The following is a 19,720-nucleotide window of genomic DNA, read 5'->3' as shown; positions in this document are numbered from 1 at the left end:
TTTATATTTTCCAACTTCCTTCTCTTTGTGTTAGGACATTCCTCATATGGGTCCGCGATGTATTGGAGACATTACATCACGATAAAAATAAGATTCATTTTAAAAAGTCTGTCTTTTATCTATTCTCCTTCATTCGGTTTTCTTTTATTCAGATCCGCAGTGGCGTAGACATGGGGGGGGTGTTCCAGGGGGTCTGTTCCCTCCCCCCTTAACCTCGTTAATTGTACCTTTTTTTTACTTTTGGAGGGCAGACATAAAATATTATCGGGGACGTACACATTGACTATTTGCCTGGGCATTTGACTAAATGCCTGATTTTACTGTTTGCCTGCGCCTGCGACACAAACAAACCTTCCACCCTTTCCCCGATAAATCTTGCAAATCGGCGCAGTTTTCACGCAAGGTTTATTGAAACGCGGACAATGAGACAATCACGTCGGCGGAGGTGAAGGAAAACAAAACAGGGAGCGGGGCAGGAGCGAAAATTAGCCACAATCACGGGTTACAAAGTGTAAAATCACCGGCGAAGGAGTAAGTGGCGACCGGTTTCCCAGATGAATCATCGATTACGCGCTGCACCCGCACCTGATTGTGACTGCGTCGCATTAAAATTCATTTCCTGACTCATTCATACTCAGCGCCAGCGACCCCACCCTCGCTGATAGGTCCATCAGCCCTGCAGCATGTGCCTTTGATGCTCCTACGATCAGCCGCCTCATTCCTCGTTTCCCTCACGAAAGGACGTAACTGCATTGCAACGCTGCCAAATTTCTCCGCACAGATCGCATTTTTACCAGGAGAATCTTGGGCATCTCTGACTGAAAATCTTACTGATTTTTCCTCTGTTCTCATGCAATAATTAGAGACATTTTGGACACAAGTTATGCGGATATATTCATGTAAAAAATTAAATGGTTTGAGTCAATTTTGCAACCTTGGAATGAAGTTACGTTTCTTTGTCGTATTGTGCCTCTCTCAAGCATTGCGCGGAAGCACACGCTGATGACAATAACTGGAGCAAACCAGGAATGGAGCTGGTACACTTCTTAACGTTGGAAAAGTTCTGCTCGATGAGGCACAGGAACCATGGATCGAATTGATAACTGGTTATATATATTAGGCTACATATGCTAGATTCTACTCTAAATGCTAATATGGACTATTATTTTCAAAAACGTACCGCTAATTTAAGCTCATTTACAAAAGCACCCATTTACATACAGAAACTAATGACATACGTGTTGTCTTGTAAGTTGCATTGTTAGTTCTTGTTTCTTTAAAATGTATAATTGCAGTCTGCAGTGATTCAGGCTGACATCAGCCTGAACTCAGTCTGACTCAGGGTAGTTCATGAAACATAGTCTGACGTCAGACTGACTCACTTTTACTAGGGGCGTACTTCACATATTCACGCACGTAGGCACGCTCTTACACTTATGTCTTTATTTACTTCAAATATTCACTTTTCCAATCATAACTGAATTGAAAACAGCCTTGCTGTTTGAGACCATACAAACGGAAGCCGTAAGCTTATTCACCTTTCGGCGATACAACTATTTGGCCAGGTAAGAGTTCCAAATACCCATAATTGGACGTACTTCTGCCAAACGGAACTATGTGTATAATGACGTGAGCTGTTATGCATATATTCTTATGGGTCTCAGGACTCATATCCTAATGCACATAGCTCCGTTTGCAGAAATACGTCCAATTAGAATTGCAGCAGAGCTAGTAAAGCGTTGCAGTCACTTCTTCGCGTTTGTGGGTGATTCCATACGAGTTGGCGTATCTCTTGAAGATACCACTATTCGACCACGCGGGAGCCCATTTTGCCTATACTAAAAGTTGAAGGCGAACTGACAATGCGTGGGGATCACCTCTCCTTGTCCTGTGAAAAGATGTTTTTGTGTATCTCGAATACATTTACGGTGACTTTTGTGTATTTCAAATACACTTACGGTGATTTTTGTGTATTTCCGAATACATTTACGGTGATACTACCATCCGACTTTTCTAGTGTTGTAGATTTTCTCTAACTTACTTCATTGAATGTGTCGATTATGCAATGGGAAAAACTCAGTGCATCATAACTAACGTAGCACATTTTAATGATCTTGACACATTAAAATCGGAAAAAATAAATCAAGCTCATCAAAAATCATGATCAATCAGTAATATATCGATTGGTAGCAATACATCGATATTTCCTTGGAAAGTTTTGATCAATCGGGAAGGCGGGATTAGAACAAGTCAATTTAAACTTTTAACAGACGGGAAAACCACATGTTCGCAGTTAAACTGGGCATTGCAAATGACTTTATACGATTGGCAAATTACCAGAGTCTGGTTTCACAAAAATTTCCTTTTCTCTCTGACGCATCGTCCTAATGGATATTTCGCGTGAGAAAATCAGTAAACAAACTCATACATTCCTCCAATTGCAAGGCAGGTCAACATTTGTTTAACACAGCGAATATTCCTCAAGTTGGCTTTACGGCTTTTGGCGAGTAAGATGTTTGAATTTACCGACGAAATAAACATGGATTTCTTGCTCAGGGGTTGAGTTTTGGGAATATTTAATGGGTCGAGTATTATCTATGATTTTTTTTTACCAGGAAACTTTTATTATTCTGTTTAACTTCTAGTTTTGTTTGGTATTAATTTCATTGGTTTTGTCACACTACCTATCGTACGGACCTGGCTCTCTGGATAAAAAAAATAATCAAACCGGACTAAAATATGTTCGGTATCATCCATAAATCAAATATTTTTCAGAAAACAAATTTCTCGCTCTAGGTAGGTCTCTTTTAAGCAAGAACTACCAAAAATTATTGGTCAATTTAGTAAGATATTGTTCTAGCCCGTAGTAACTGAGAAAATGCCAGTGACACCACCAACACTGAGTCCAAGCTGACCGAGCCAGGGTTCTTTATTTGTAAACTTAGATATTTTCCAAGATCTATCTATCTATATCGTTCATTTAACACCGTCTTATTATTAGTTCAATCTCCTAACATGACAACGTTTGAGCATGAAATTCATGGGAACAAAAATTTGAACGTCTGATTTTCAAATCAAATCCATCATTTAACAAATAGATGCCAGTCTCAAACTTCCTATACGGAGGTCTGTCAGACCTTAGACGATCCTCCAACGTCGTTTAAGAGTCAGTCGGATGATATTTGAATCCTCATCGGTCTTCTATCGGACGGTTAGACGTATTGGTGCTCAAAGGAAATATTTAAACATGATTTAAATCGAGAGACTCTATGTAACAGGTAATTCCTGGGCACATGGTATTTGCATTTAATTTCATTTAGAAAAAATACGTTTAATTTCAACCCAGTATGCTGCCGTGCTGAGCAAGAACGCCGTAAATCCATCAAGATTTTCACGCTTTTTTTGGAACTTAACACTTTATAAAATAAAAACTGTTTTACCTTTGTACCTCAAATTTTCAGGTTAAGTTCTTGATAGTATTTAAGAAAGAATTTGGTAAAAACATTGTCCCAAAGTACACAAGTTTTTCTACCATGATACATTGTTTCCAAACAATTTAAAATGGCGTTTACGGCGTTTTTGCGTTGTACAGCAGTATGTGCGTCACAACGTCACGTCATTCATCAAAAAGGGTCGACAGATTTACGAACAAGGAAGATTCTCAGACCGACGTGCAGGAGATGCCTCTTATCTATAATTGAAACTAAATCCTTGCCGACTGAAATAAATGAAAATCTGAAATATGCAGGGTCGCGGCGGTGATGGCAGGCGTTTACCGAGATCTGGTCTCGATTGCAGAAGTGCGGAAGGCAGTGTCCTTAACCCGGCGTGGCTGAATTTGAGACTCCTCTAATAGTAGCGTCACGTTCGCGTCCACGTACCCTTTGTGCTCGTAATGGGCGCAAGACGTGACATAATTTCTAATTTCCTCCCGAGTTCCCCCGCGCACAACGGGTCGAGTCAATAGGAGAGGCCGGACAAAATTTGGAAACTTTAAACGTCCATAACTTCCTTCATACAAAACTTTGAGGTTCTAGAAGTGGTTCTATTCGTTTTTCCGTGAAATTCTCTTTCCATAGCACCCCTAAAAGTTTGAAAAGTGACGAACTTAACATCAAAATTTGCAGTTTTAGTCGAAAATTTCATGTCCGACCTCTCTTAGTGACTCGATCCACTGTGCCGCGGTGCGCCCTCCCCGCCACTCCGCGGCATTCATGCACTTAGGGTAACGAGTGTTTACACACCGACACCGCGTCCGGCGCTCTTCGCAGGAAGTGCTAAAACGCGCCTCGTTTTGTTTTCGTCCGCGGCTTCAGCCACACTCAACGTCGCTCCTTTGACATAAGGGCGTATCTATGTTTCCACATGAGCCCTGGGGAGCATAGAGTTATATGGAGGACAGGGCTCACGTGGAAATCAAGGTACGCCCTTGCGTCAGAGGAACAACGTCAAGGCGAGGGGGCGTCAAGGCACCAGAGGTCAGTTATGGGCATTGTCCGCGGGTATTAAAAATGTGTCAGCCTCACCTGTCAAAGGATAGTCTTTTGACGCGGTGGAATCTTAAAGCTCAGGAAAATTCATGGAATCCGTCAAAACGCCAAGTTGCTGCGTTCGAACAGGTAAGTATTTTGCCGGAAAAACGCCGTATGAACATTTGAAATTTGCCACATTTAATCCGATAAACTGTTGGTTTTGGAAGGAAGTTATGCATATTTTTCCTCGAAATTTTAAGATATTTTAGATTTTTTGCGAATTATATTCTCTGGAAATTGGAAGAAAAATGTTCACAACTGTCCCAGTAAACATGTATTCTATCAAAGGAAATTTGGCAGCGTTTAAAGGTTCATACGGCGTTTTTATTCAGCACGGCAGTATCACTCTTATAGAAGACATGTCTCTACCCTGCCCCCATCGATAATTCACATTGCGTGGAATTAGAATTGCATCCAAGCGATTAAAACGTTAAAGTCACCTTCCCTTCTGTGTGTAATCCTGGTAAGCGCGGCATTATAGGATGATACCACTATTCGACCACTTGTGAGCCCATATTGCCTACTCTAAAAGTTGAAGGCTGACTGCCGATGTATTAGAATCACCTTTCTACGTTCGGTAAAATTATATATTTTGTATAAGTCGACTCGAATACATTTACGGTAATACCACTATTCACCACGTGGGAACTCGGGTTGTCTGACAAAATTTGCTGGAAATGTTCTCTCCTGTTTCATTCATTGATCTATCAGCTTTATTTTTCTTCTTTGTAAGGCTTGAAGATACAAAATGCAGCTTTGAAATAAGACTAAGCACGTAAATATCTCAAATCAAACCGGGCTATGTATCCCTTACTTTTTTTAAGATGTTATCGGTTTTCGAACAAGTACACATACAAAATGAAAGGAGGGCTTGGTAGGATCTACCTCCTCAAGTATCGTAGGCATATTAGAAACCCCATAATTTTTTAATAGCACTAAAAGTAGACGCTCTAATGATTTCGCAACAGTGGCTGCAAATATGAAAGACAATAAAAGCACTCCTTTTCGTAAGGTCGTTTGATCGGTACTGTAGTAACAATGATACTAGTTTTGCATGGTGTGGTTTCGTAATAGCTCGCGAATTGGAGCACTGTTGCCGAAAATACTTTTAAAATTGGCTGACTATACATGGATTCAGATGAACTAGCGTTCCCCAATATGCCACACTGTATTTAATATTGTATATGGTTGTAATATAAAGGTATGTTAATATGGTTGTAAATTTTAAAATGACAAAACAAGAAATTTGACATTATCGCTAGTTCATGGGTCATTAGAGATCACAGTTACCTCTCCTCATTTTTTCAGTCGAGTGAGCTTTTTCAGTGGCGAGGCGTTAAAGGTCGATTATCGATATTTCCCCTTCGAAGCTGTGGTAAAGAATCGATTATTACAGTGTTCGACCCTGTGAACTCCCCCCCCCCCCCCCGTGTTAAAGTGTATAACCCCGTTTATCGATCCTTTTTCATAAGTTTAAATGGCAGATCAATCGATGTATCGCAAAACACGTTACGCCACCGAGCTCATTACATATCAATTAAAAGTGGCTGCGAGAGATGGAAAGAGGTAAAACGATGAAAAAGCCAGAATTGAATTAGCCAGAAACGCAAATATTGAAAAAAGGACGAGAAAGAGGAGAAGAGAGAAAGAGAAAGGGGAGACATTTAAAGGCCATTCATAAAATACGCAACGCTTAATTTAGGATTTTCGACCCCCCCCCCCCTCCCAAGTAACACTTTTGTGACTATCTGGCGTAACGCTCTCGAAGACTCCTCTTCCCTCTGGAGCGTCCCGTATTGTAAGAGCGCTCCCTAAGAGGAAGAAGAATAAAGGAGAAATAGATGGATACAAATCGAACTGAGAGGGTCCAGTCGAAATTAAATGATTTTTTTCAGTTTAGTCTCCCTCTGCTTTACTTTGAAACCCGCGCGTTACGCAAGTTTTTCGAGTCCGATAAAATATTACGCTTGACAATAATTGACATTCGATGTTCCAATGTCGACCAAAGTTATAATTTGCCGAAACGAGGCCTGATATCATGTTTTGATGATAGACTCATGTTTCTATTTCGACATATGTAACCGCGTTGCGTTAGCGCGGCGCTTAACATGAGGGAGTTACAAAGCGGCAACAAGCGATGATGCGGGGCCAAGCATATTCTCAGCCAACGGCGCGCGGCGCGCGGCACGATATGGGCCCGCAGCGAGCGGATCATCACAGGAAGTAGGTGAAAGTGAGAGTGTTATCTGCTAAATGCTCAAGTTAGGCCAGTGTCAACAACAGGGTTACCCGGTCATACTTCTTCGGCTCCTCGGACGCACAACGGACCGAGTCAATAGGAGAGGTCGGACAAAATTTGGAAACTTTAAACGCTCGTCACGCCGTTCATACAAGACTTTGAGGTTCTAAAAGTGGTTCCATTGGTTTTCTCGTGAAATTTTCTTCTAAATGCACCCGTCGAAGTCTAAAATGTGACGAAATAAACATCTAAATTAGCAGTTTTAGTGAAAAAATTTGTGTCCGACCTCTCTAATTGACTTGATCCACTGTGGGACGGTTTACTCATGACGCGCATTTTGGTGTTAGACCATTTGAAGAGACTATTGCGTCTGCATACACTTGTGACGTATTACCAATACACAGGTAACTTGGCGACCCATATAAAAATGTACTGCATTACATGATGAGGAACTACAATTACTAGCTCATCCATAGAACCAAGTGCCTGAATATGTCGCAGGGAATTCGTCAAATCAGGCATTTTATCAAATGCCTAGGCAGATAGTCAAACTTTGACAGTTTATGAATTTTGGTAATTTAGTGATGAAAAGCTCACAAGATTTCAATGTTTTAGAGAAAATGACTCATTAAGTCTACGAGCTTTCTTTGTTTCTTCCTCTTCAAATGCTCTTCATGAATTCAAACGTTGAAATTTGGTGCTGAGTGATATTCTGTAAATGTCAACATAAATGTTCGTTCAGGAGCTAGAAAACCGTTTAAAATACTATTCTATACCACACATTTTTCCAGATATTTCTTTCCTATATGAGCAACAAATTGTTGTCTAAAATTGAAAATAGAATCAGAATTTCTATCTAAAGAAGAATATTTGACTATTTGCCTGAGACATATACAATTTGGTGCGGTCTTACGTTACCCGTCCCGATCTTCATGTGCACACTGCACACCCATGCCATCCAGAGACATTTTTCACTCACGGCAGGAATTTAGAAAAATATAATGTGGACTTCACATAAATTTTCTGCTGTCATTCTTTGGTTACATTGAAGCTTCTTAATATTAATAACAAGCTTTTTGCATCATACGTGTTTCTCTTCTTTAGGTATTTTCGGTTTTCCCCCACCCGCGATCACACCCTTAAAAATCGAAAAGTCCCAATTTGCCACGTAAATAACGAGAATCAAAAGTCGCTCCTCTGACGTAATGGCGTATCTCGATTTCCATGTGAGCTCTGTGGTCCGTATAACTCTATGCTTTTCGGGGTTCAAGTGCATATAGAGCTACGCCCTCACGCCAGATGAGCGACGAATTCTCAAAAGAAGTGATCTTTCTCGGCTAGATGCGTCTCACATCCCTCCTCCTTTTTCAGCTCTCAGATTTGAATCCCTGCCAATTTTTGGTCAGCAGCTTCCAGATCTTAATGATCGGTTTTCAAGCAATTGATTTTAAAAGTTCATCTTCAACAATGAGAGCCCAGCCATTGGTACCAATTTTCAAAATACGCACTGAAAAAAAAATCTCGGTGTATTTACTAAGAAAAGGGTAAAATTACCAAGAATTCAGGGTTCTATTTGATCCCAGTTTTTTCTTGGTAAAATTACCATTTATGCAATTGGTAATTCTCGGTAAAATTATTGAACTTTCTCGGTAATTTTACTGGACCTTAGTAAAAACGCCAATATTTTTTATCAACTGTGGTAGAATTGACGAGATAAAATGGCAAAGTTACCGGGAATTGATTACCAATATAAGTGGTATTCTTACCTGAAAAAAAAAACAGTAAAAATACCGGTTTTTAGGTAAGCTTACCAGTCTGTCTTGGTGAAATAACCAATAATTGGTAAAAAAGTGAGATGGTCAAGGTACCAACGGACCTTGGTAAAAACACCGAGAATTTTTTCTCAGTGCGATGCAACAGTTTGAATTTTCCTAAAATAATGTGAGCCTCTTTCCCACGATTGATTCTGCACATAGTGACAACCTCGGAACGCATAGATTGAGGCACGCGCGCGCTCTTCGTAAGTCGTAAAAAGGAAGAAGAAGAGGAAGAAGAAAACAAACAGTATAATAATTCAGTAAGAATGAGCAGGTGTGAAGGCGAACCAAAGAGTTCGGGCCGAGAACTGAACTACCTGTTGACCGACCATCGAAGGCGTGCGAGTTCAATGCTGCAACCGCATTTTGTTATTCAAATTGGCCCTCGTTACACTGGCACGCCTGGGCTTGCTAACAATTACCAACCTGATTTTCGGAAAACACCTTTTCAAGACTCAACTTACGGCATAAACTTACTTCCTGCGATCCTTCCTCATTTTTTCAATATCCAATGTTGTGTTCAACAAAAAGATCGGATACTCAACCAAATTCGTGTACACTCTACAATGAATTAAATTATCGCTATAAAGGACTGTATGAATCGTGGTCTTTCCTGTAACTTTCGGCGCTCTTTAAACTATACTGTACTCTCTCGCTACACGGAGAATAAACTTCGTGCGTGGGACCCGAAGTTTAGGTCATATGGATCTCTGAAGTTTCCCGATTGAGCATCTGAACACTTTAGGTCCAGCTGCTGAGGTTTGGATCAAAGGGGCAAGTGTACCTGAAACTCGATGCGTGTCTACATATTCTATCAAAATTGTATGTACAGAGCCTTCAGAAATATGACTTTGTTCAACAAGCTCGAAACGACCATTTTCGAGCACTTTTGCCCGCATTTCTTCCACGTGACAAATGTCAGTCGCCGTTGAGGGTCGATTCCCACGCTCCTCATCTTTAACGAACTCCTGACCAGTTTTGAATCGTTTAACCCATTCAAAACAGTGGGAACATCTCATACAATGATCATGGTAAACTTTTCTTAGCATATACCAAAAGTTTCGGTACAAGGTATACCGAGTTTAAAACAAAATTTAGTGTTGAATCTTTGCTCTGTCAGTGATCGCATGCTAAAATCGCAAAACGCACCTGACTTACTCGTATTCAAGATGACACAGAATAAACACTGATCAAAATAAACAAAATCTGTGAACGTAGCGTTCTTAAGTATATTTCCAGCTATCAGGAAAGCTCAAGAAAACCTAAATCGGACCACATCTTTAGTTCTTACATCTGAAGTATTTCGGTTTTCACATCCGAAAATCTTCGTTTCTCACATCCAAAAAACTTCGGTTCCCACATCTGAAGTACTTCAGATGTAACAACTGGAGTTTCAGATGTGTGATCCAAACCTCAGCAGCTGCACCTAAAGTGTTCAGATGCTCAATCCGAAAACTTCAGAGATCCATATGACCTAAACTTCGGGTCCCACTCACGAAGTTTTTTTCTCCGTGTGTAATGAATCGGCAAGGGGCCGGACGATTCCTTCGCAAAAGAGAGTTTTTCGTTATAATGAGTGTCGTTATAGCGAAAGAATGCGGTATAAGGAATACTTTCTTTTGGTAGTAGTAGAGTATGTGTATTTTATAGAGGGATGCCTTAAGCAACGGCAATTCACAGTCACGGCCCTTAAGTTGAAAAGTAACCTCTCATAATGTTCCAACGCACCAAAGCCCTTATGTTCTATGGAATTGAGGTACATCTAATTTAATTCCTCTTTTTTCTCGAGGAAAATATCAAGAAACACTGTTAGAAATCAAGAATGGCATGTTTCCTTATCATAATTTATCTGTAAACACCGAGGGCACATAGAAGATTTACAACTGCAATTCAAAGTGAGAAATCAATGTTTCCCATAAATGAGTTCATCCTATGTGCAGAGGAAGACCTTTTAGTTGCGATCACTCATCTAAAAGTCTTAATGTAAGCTGATACTCGAACTTTTCAAAAGGCCCTAGGTTTTAATGACGAAATATTCAAAGTTAAAATGATGCCTGTTAGTTGATGTTTCGCTTGATATTTTAATGGATTTGCGGCATGATATTGAACGTATAATACCTCAGAACCGGAGAGGAGAATGTTAAGAAAAAATGCTCACTGCCAGGGAGTGATCAACATTCCGACATTGACAGTGAGCATAATACATCCGTAATCTTCGAAAATGCCTGACGCTATTCTAGGAGAACTGACAAGATTCAAATGAAGACGCAAAATCTAGACCATCTATTTCATTTCTTTCTGCAGCGTTCTCCAAATTTTTCGCAACATCGAAAGCTGACTCATTTTCCTCAATGCATTTAAGCTCAAAGCAAAATGGAAATTTTTTTTCCATGCGGGCTCAACTCTTCGTTTTCCTTACGAAGGAACGCAACTCCTCCCCAAGGTTGCAAAATTGACTCAAACAATTCAATCTTTCTATGAGAGTAAACCTGCATCATTTTCGTCGAGAATGTGTCTGATTTTTCCATGAAATCAGAAGAAAAAGTAGTGAAATTTTCAGTTAGGAACTCTCAAAACTCTCCGAATGAAAATTTAATTTGCGCGGAAAAATCTGGCAACATTGAAATGTGGTTACGTTCTTTCGTGAGGAAACTACGAATTTTGACCACACATTATATAATTTTAAAAGTGCATCGCCGTGTCGTCTTCGATATAGGTAAGAGCGGACCAGGTCAATGTTCTCAGACAGAACCATCCATTGAGCGCGTACGCCGTACGGTGCATAACTGCATAGCTCAAAGATGAATCGAGAACCTTCAATTTACAATGCATGGTCGCTTCACAATCAGAGTTTAATCATGATGGAGGCTCATTCCTACGAATCATTTGTCACGGTAATCTCATAAATCAATGAGCACTAATTGGATCATACGCGTTGTGAGGACTTGGTGAGAATAACCACATGTAAAGTTTCGTGGATTCATATTTGCGGGAAGCCTTGAATTTATCGATAGTGATTAAAATTATCCATACTTCGTTAATTATCAAACTTTGCAGAGAGTGGAGGCAAACTAGCGTAGGGGCCTCTCACTATAATCCGAGCAGTGCGGTTATTCAAGTTTAAATCCAAAGTTATGTCGAGACATAATCCGAGGATTTTGAGAATTTTGACCCAGTCAATGATCTCACTCTGCTCCAGTGCACTGATTATATACTATGTTATTGATTATATTCATTGTCCATGTTCCATTTTCTGCATGGTAGATAGCGGTTTCAGAGGGTAACCTTTTTTCTGATCCTCTCGGACGGTAATGCTCATTTTCACATGAGAACGACGGATGAAGGACTACTTCTAATCGAGCAGCTGATGAAATGTCATCAAAATTCAGGTTGATACACTTTCAAAGTCGAAACATGCGTATCTACATTGCAACATTTAAACATCTCCAATGGAGCTTTCGCATGCGTCAGGAATCAGCGATTAAAGCACTGACTCCCAGGTAAAATTTCGCGAGAAACACGATCCACTGGTATTCTCTGAAACAAACCGCGAAGCTCAAGAAAAGCTCTCGAAGTTGAGGTCGTAATGGAGGAGATATCCCACGCTACCCTGAGATTCCACCCTCATATCAAGTCAGACTGCCCATGTACAGATTGGGAGCAATCGTACATTAACAGGGTTGCAACTTTGTTTGAGGACTTCAAAATTAAAAACACGCCAACCCTGCTGATGTATTTGCTCTCTGTCTTTGCATGGAGTTTTTGACTAGATATAGGGGTGGACTCTCAGAATAGCGTGGGATATCCCCTCCAATACGGCCTCAACCCTGAGAGCTTTTGTTGAGCTTTGAGGTTCGTTTCAGAGAAAACTAGTGGCACTCCATCGTGTTTCTCGCGAAATTTTACGCGAGTAGATACTTAAATCGCAAATCGCCCACATACGCAACAGCCTCATTATGTTTTATTTATTTGAAAGAAAACCATCCACAATATCTCCTTGAAATTTCCCGTGAAAATTTTTGATTCGAGGAAGAAAATTTGCAGGCACTTTAACGAAAAACTTTTGGTTAGTTTTATTTCCAAAAAAATTAAATACGAATGAAAATTGCAACTTTGTATATACGCATTGATGAGCTTCGACCACAGATTTTAAATTTAAAATTGAGGAAAAAATGTACGTCTTGTACTTAAATAGTTGAAAACCATGGAGCTGACTGTGCCCATAAGCTCATATCTGCGTCTGTGCTTATTTTATTTAAATTTGGGATCTTGACCTTAAATACGCGCGAATACCGACGCAGAACGGCGAATTCAAACAGTGATGGAGCAACAACTCTTTAACATGAGTTACTTTGAACTCACATACGTTGTTGTCACATATCAGTTAAAGAGGAAAATTTTGAGCGCGGTTAATTACGAGGATTCGGGAGGACTCCTCGAAAAGCGGCAATGTCGCGCGAGCAACTTGCTCTTGTGTATGTGTCGCACTGCAAGCGAGTTTTTGTACATGCATGTGTACATTGTGTAAGAGCAACGAGCAACGTCATAGTTCCCATCGGTTGTGACCTTGACTCGTCGAACAACAATGGCGGATTCGTTGGTGGATGTTGGGCTCTTTGCGTGTACATCCTCGCGCGTGGCGGAGAAAGCAACGTGGTAGGGCCAACTAGTGGCGAATTAATTGCCAACCACGGAAAACCACGAGTCTGGCGACGAGCAAAAGCGGTAGATACACATGCGAGTTACAAGCGCTGGTTAAAAGTGCGAAACACCAATAGGAAACCAGGATTTCGATCGCTCGACGTCGAACTTTCGAAATCTTGGTTTCCTATTGGTGTTTCATTTTCAACAAGCGCTTGTACCTCGCAGGTGCATCTGGGCCTATAGCCATGAAATCGCCAGCTTGTCAATGACCGATCAGGGATAAGGCATTCTGAGATTCCGGACCATTTAGAGTACCTATACAGGTGCTCCGGGTTTAAACGGCCGCACTGCAGGAACCTTGCATCACCCTGTATACGTGAGAGTATTGTCGTCCCTGTGCCGCTCTGTGATTGGTCCATGAGTTTTAGACTTTTCATGGAGCACTTGTAGTGTGGCCAAATGTGATTAACCCACCATGTGGCATTCGTAAATCACTTTCGGAGTTTTAGGAGCCTTCTTTTGGAAGATCCTCTCAGGAAAAGATATTGATAACTTTGGTTGACAGAATATCACTATGGGAATTTAACAGACTACTTTGCCGAGGATAGCTTTGCTTAAATTGATGTTATTCGTTAGACAGATTACTTACATGACTGCAACGCAATCTGTGCGGATGAGTGTTGTTTTGACACGTTCCGGGCCATTAAAATGTCGCGCTTTACTGTAATAGTGGATTATTGATGGAAAAAATACGTGAAATTTGTACGTAATGTCATAGATACATAGGTTTAACTTCAACGTTGCGATACTAATCTGCATTTTAATTGACAATGGAAGGTGAAAAAAGAAATTGTTAGCTTTGAAATGTATTTTTTCAAGCTTTATTACAGCGTGACTTGCAGAATTTTACGGCTTACTATACGTGGCAAAAAGAGATTAAATAAGTTTATTTCCCATACCGCTCATTACCGACTTACAAAAACTTGACTTTTTATGTATTGCGTGTAGGCGATACTGCAAGCAGCGAGCAAAAGCAAAAACTCAATTTGCTCATTTAATCTTGTTTCGAGAAATATTCTCGTGGTAGAAATTACATGAAATTTAACAGAAGGACAGTTGGACGTATGTCTACCAAGCGGAATTATGTGCATTAAGACGTGAGCCCTGAGACCTTTAAGAATATATGCTTAACAGGGCTCACGTCATAATGAACGTAGTTCCGTTTGGCAGAAATACGTCCACTTGGGACCACGAAAGATCACACTAGGTTTTGGCGAATGTTACAGAATTGCGTCATCATTGTAAAAGCTGTAAGCCCAGCAAAAATGGACGCAGATTCGTTCAAATCCTACCTATGTTTCTAGGCGTTCAAACATTAAGAGCGGTATCGCCCCTTGAGAAACATGAAAAATATCGTCATCTAGCATTTTTTAAAGAGCGCACCTTCGTTATTACCAAATAGGTTAATATACTAATTTTAATAACAAGATTCTACTCTCAAAGCACGATTCTATGACCATTTGTAATTATGTCAATGATTTGATTCATCAAGCAGCGATTTTATTTCGTGATTCGTCAACTGTTGAGTTTTCTTGCGAGTTGTATGAAGAGAGGCCATGCGGGCGATATGCGGCTCCGGTCGGTCATTGCGACGTGCGACGGGTGCCCCTCAAAACATCGCACACGCCACGAAGGTCGGAACCTCGAAATTCTCAAATCATATCATGGAATCCAGCACAGAGAAAAAATAAATGCGAAGACTATGCGGCAAAGTTCTCGCCGATCATATTCGAATATTTTTTTCGAGACCATCGCGTTTTAGTGGAAAAGTATAGAGAGCTTATGAGTTAATAATCTCAACGATATGAAACGGTCAGTGAGAAAAATCTACGGTGGGCTGCAAAAAAGTGTGTCAATTTCATGCTTCTTAAGATAATTCATGACACCGAGGCATTTTGATTTTAGGATTTCCACTAGTTCTAAAATGTAGTTTTAACGTATTGAAAATCGGTATTTATTCACTTCTATACTTTAAATACATTGTAAACTCATTTAGTGCTGTGAATTAGAAAACTGCGAGAACTTCAAGCAGAGGTACTTAGCAATTGCGCGAAATCATTCATAATAGAGCGTTAAGAGGACATTTTTGGAATGCTACTAGATCACACAATATATCGCCTGCTCCGCACGCCACTGCGAGGGCCAGAAAGCGAAAACGCCTTCAATTTTGTCGATATGCAACATAGACTTCCGCGGAGTTCGAATAGTTGTATTCAGGCGCCATCATCAACAGCATGTCGATGTAACCCGACGAGCGCATGATTGGATGCTTCGGACCAGCTCAATGTTCATTTACATCTAGCCATTTACATGCCATTTATTAAAAGTAGTAGGTAGAAAAATGCTTACAATTTACCTAGAAGTTTATATATTCCCCTTATTTATCCAAATTGGCCTGTTCTCATCTGCCTTAAACAATAAGAACGCCACGAACTACTAAAATGGCAGGCAAATAGTAGTAGTACTCGATTTGGCACACTGAAAAAAGATTCTCGGCGTTTTTACCAAGGTCCGTTGGTACCTTTACCATCTCACTTTTATACCAATTATTGGTAATTTTACCGAGACAGACTGATAAGCTTACCTAAAAACCGGTATTTTTACTGTTTTTCTCAGGTAAGAATACCACTTTTATTGGTAATCAATTCCCGGTAACTTTGCCATTTTATCTCGGTAATTCTACCACAGTCGATAAAAAATATTGGCGTTTTTACCGGGATCCAGTAAAATTACCGAGAAAGTCAATAGTTTTACCGAGATTTCTCGGTAAAATTACCAATTCCATAAATGGTAATTTTACCAAGAAAAAACTGGGATCAAATAGAACCCTGAATTCTTGGTAATTTTACCCTTTTCTTAGTAAATACACCGAGATTTTTTTTTCAGTGCAATGTTGTTTCTTAAGGGTATAGCCCTGTAAGCGCGTCGAAACTACCTACTTAATAAGTTGTTCTATTTTGCTTGCGTCTGCCAGGAAAATCCCACCGGAGGTTGATCAGACGTCTGCTTTTAATTTCATTGTTCCGGTTTTTTTTTCTCAGTAAGTGATAATCAAACTATACAGTCCTTCCTTCGCTCGATCACGCAAAATCGTGTTCTGGCAACAAGGGAAGCGTCATAAAATTTCAACTGTAACACGTTGAGGTAGTATAAAAATACGAATTCACGCAATGCTCTCCTTCAAGGTTCTTTTTTATTTTTTCTAATGAATCGATTTTCCCACCGTTTTTCAACAAGTGATGGGGAACTTTCCTTGAGGAATTCCGAAGTGGCAATAAAATCACGGATAACAATCGTTTCGAGTGTGCGCAGACGCATCAAATTGTTACAAAAAAGTGGATTTTACAAGCGCGCAAAGTGAGCTTTTTGACGATAACCGGCAAGAGATAACTCGCCACGAGCTATATTATTTTGTATGAACATTTAATTTCGAGACGTCTCGCTGAATTTAATGTACATTCACCGTCATCGCGTGTGATTTATTAGGGGTAAAAAAATGTAAAAAATTACTTAAAGAACAAGTTTTAGATAGAATGCATTCAGTGGGAAAGAACAGGTATTTTTTTTAAAGTTTTAGTTTCGATTTTAGTTTTCTGGAATAAGCATTTTGCTAGTCGAGCGGTTTGCCCAGTTCAAGAAATGGAAAAGAGCAGAGAGGAATTTGGTGATTATGTTATTTCCAAAAGATTTTTACATCGTGCTTTGAATATTGAGTGAAAGAAAGTTTGCTAACATTCGAGTTTGAATTATATTTTTCAAACTTTGCACATCGTGAACTAATCTTGGTTGGAGTTAATTATCCGAACCTCACTTATCAGCAAAGAAGGATGCTAAATCAAAATTGAGATATGTGAATGATATAAGAAGTAAAACGCCGACTTGATAGAATTAAAGCACTGCTGAAATGACTACACGTTAGTGAGGTATGAAAATCAATTTCAAAAATTGAAAATAGTCTTGAAACAATATTCAAACTGACGGAAATTAATTATTTTTTTCCCTTCTTTTTTTAAGGCTTTTTACAATGTTTTAACTTTTTGGTGTCCACGTTTCCTCATATCAATGTGTTTTTGCTGATTTTGATAATGTGTGAGATATGGAATTTTATGCTATTAAAATTTGATTAATTGACCTTCAGGTTTAGGTTTCATTATAAAAATTTATAGTTTATTTTAATTTGATGAAAGCTGCGCGCACGAGTGTATAAAAGTGCAGGATGGCAGATGAAGAGATTCATCTAATCAATTCTGCTTGGTTCTTACTTACACGAGTCGATTTATTCATGTGAAGCAGTTACCACGAAAGGATTTTGGAAATTTTTGCAGTGGCTGTTACAGTGATATAAATAGACCTTCAGAATCACAGAACCCCCCTTTGATGGAAATTAATCAGTAGCATTCTTTGGACTCAAAAAATAAAATAAGAATGATATTATAAATCAAATCTGTCTTTATTTGCGCAGGAATTCTTCAGAAGTGTCACCGATTTTTCACCTCGTTTTAAAGTCTCGACGTGCAGTTTTTTTGAACAGATGACAGGTCTTCTGTAGAAATTCGGATTCGTGCGGTGCAATACTGTCCAGAGAATATTTTAATTCAATCTTCGGACCCATATTTAATCTTGATGAATTTGAGCAATAGTTTAAGCAGACGGGGCAGAAAAAAGTACCAAACTCTGCTGAACAGCCCAGCGTCGGGGAAATTCTAATGGCTCGAGATTCATGAGACTGTGATTCCGTGATACATTAAAATGTCTACAATGAAATTTGAAAAATGATTTATCTACGGGAGTTCTCTTCAGAATTTTCATTTTTCATATTTTCATTTTAAAAAAGGGTAATAGAGCTAGTCAGTAATAATAAAAATGAAAGTTTCCACCACAACAATGACCATGATTCCTCCATCGTCCAACATCGCATGATCACTCTATCGTAAGGTTTTTGAGCTACTTATTGATGGTAATGTTTCATCTGCGACGGTTTTAAAAATCGTAGATAAATCAGTCAGAAGAAGAGCAGGCTGCGGGCTGATTACTGGAATTAATAGATGAGGGAGGTTGGTAGATTATGGAGTGATCCTATTGGTGGAGACGGGTGGTTGCAATGGACAAAGGAGGTAAGTATTAGACAAACTAACAGCAACCCGCCAAACACCCACAGCTAGTTCACCATTTTCCCCTTCAGTCCATAGAAATCACCCGTTTCAACCAATAAGATTGCACCATGCTCCCTATGTCCTCTCTGTCTATCAATTTCAATAATCATCCTGCTGGTTTGGCTTGTCATTCATAAACATGAAAAAAGCAAAAAAGATGCAGAGATGCAACTCACCGCTCTAACTTGAGTCGCCTCGTTGACATTAGTCTCGAAATCCCATTGAGCGATGACGTTGTTGGTGCACTGCTGCGAGGCGGCCAGGTCGATTTGGTGCAAGAACCGCCTGAGGTCCGTGTCCGGCAGATAGGTCTTGCCGCGCGGGGCACCGAGCCGTTGGCCGTCGAAGCCGGAATTCAGGAAGCGCGACTGCTGGCCTCCGCGGACGAGGGGGTCCCTGCCGAAGTTCCGCTGGCGGTCGGCGAGCTCGTCCCTGGTGAAGGGCCGCTGGTCCCTGTTGAAGGGTCGCTGGTCCCCGGCGAAGGGCCGCTGGTTGTCGTCCACGTTGTAGCGGTCGGCATCGCTGACCCGCTGGTCCTGCTGTCCCCGCGTCCGGAGGTACGGCTCCCGGACGTCGTAGCGCGGGGTCGGGTTGTCCGAGGTCTCGAAGCGCTGGGAGCTCTGCTGCCGACGCCCGAACTGGGCCTCGTCGCTCCGGTACCGCGTGGAGTCGACCCCTGGTTCTGCTGGAACCTGGTCAGGAGGTCCCTGCTCAGGTTCGGGTCCTGCGCGCTGTCCGGGTTCTGCTGCAGGAAGTCCCGGAGACGGGTTTGGATGCGCTCGTTCTCCTGTTGGGAGTGGATGAACTTGTTCGGGTCCAGGTAGGTACTGTCTTGCTGCCCGCGGACGACCAGCGCCCACAGTAACACTATCACACCGTGCAGGTACATTTTGCTCGTGCCCGGCACACACAACACTTCTTGTCGCACTTCGGATTATACGCGGTGCATTGGACTAACACTTATCCTGACGGGACGGTTGTGAGGGGCTGAAAACAGAATGGAATACTTCTTTATATTTTAATTGCTTCGCAAGGAGGAAGATCGGAATGCTTCATCGATTTCAAGCCAACATGCTGAGGACGCATTTTCACAGTTAATCTGCAGGGTTTACTGGGTCCCGCAATAACTACTGAATGGCACCCATAATTCTGCCGTACTAAGGAAAAACGCCGCATGAACATTCGAGAATTGCCAAATTTCCCTGGATAAAACATGCTTTTTAAGGAGAGTCATGAATATTTTTCCTTGAAATTTGTAGATATTTTAAATAAAAT

At 40.6% G+C, this 19,720-nt stretch overlaps 1 protein-coding gene across 1 annotated transcript in view; it reads right to left on the bottom strand.

The window, feature by feature from the left end:
- Ance-3 (angiotensin-converting enzyme Ance-3) overlaps window positions 1–19,720 on the bottom strand; it is a 192,111-nt gene that overhangs the window by 136,233 nt on the left and 36,158 nt on the right. Inside the window, exon 2 of the mRNA XM_072299652.1 lies at window positions 18,622–19,398. Coding sequence (XP_072155753.1) covers window positions 18,622–19,398 — 777 coding nt within the window. The remainder of the gene's footprint in view (window positions 1–18,621; window positions 19,399–19,720) is intronic.

Source organism: Bemisia tabaci, chromosome 4 (assembly GCF_918797505.1).
Source record: "Bemisia tabaci chromosome 4, PGI_BMITA_v3".
Lineage (NCBI taxonomy): Eukaryota > Metazoa > Arthropoda > Insecta > Hemiptera > Aleyrodidae > Bemisia > Bemisia tabaci.
Note: the sequence above shows the minus strand (reverse complement) of the source record. Positions and strands in the feature narration are given on the sequence as shown.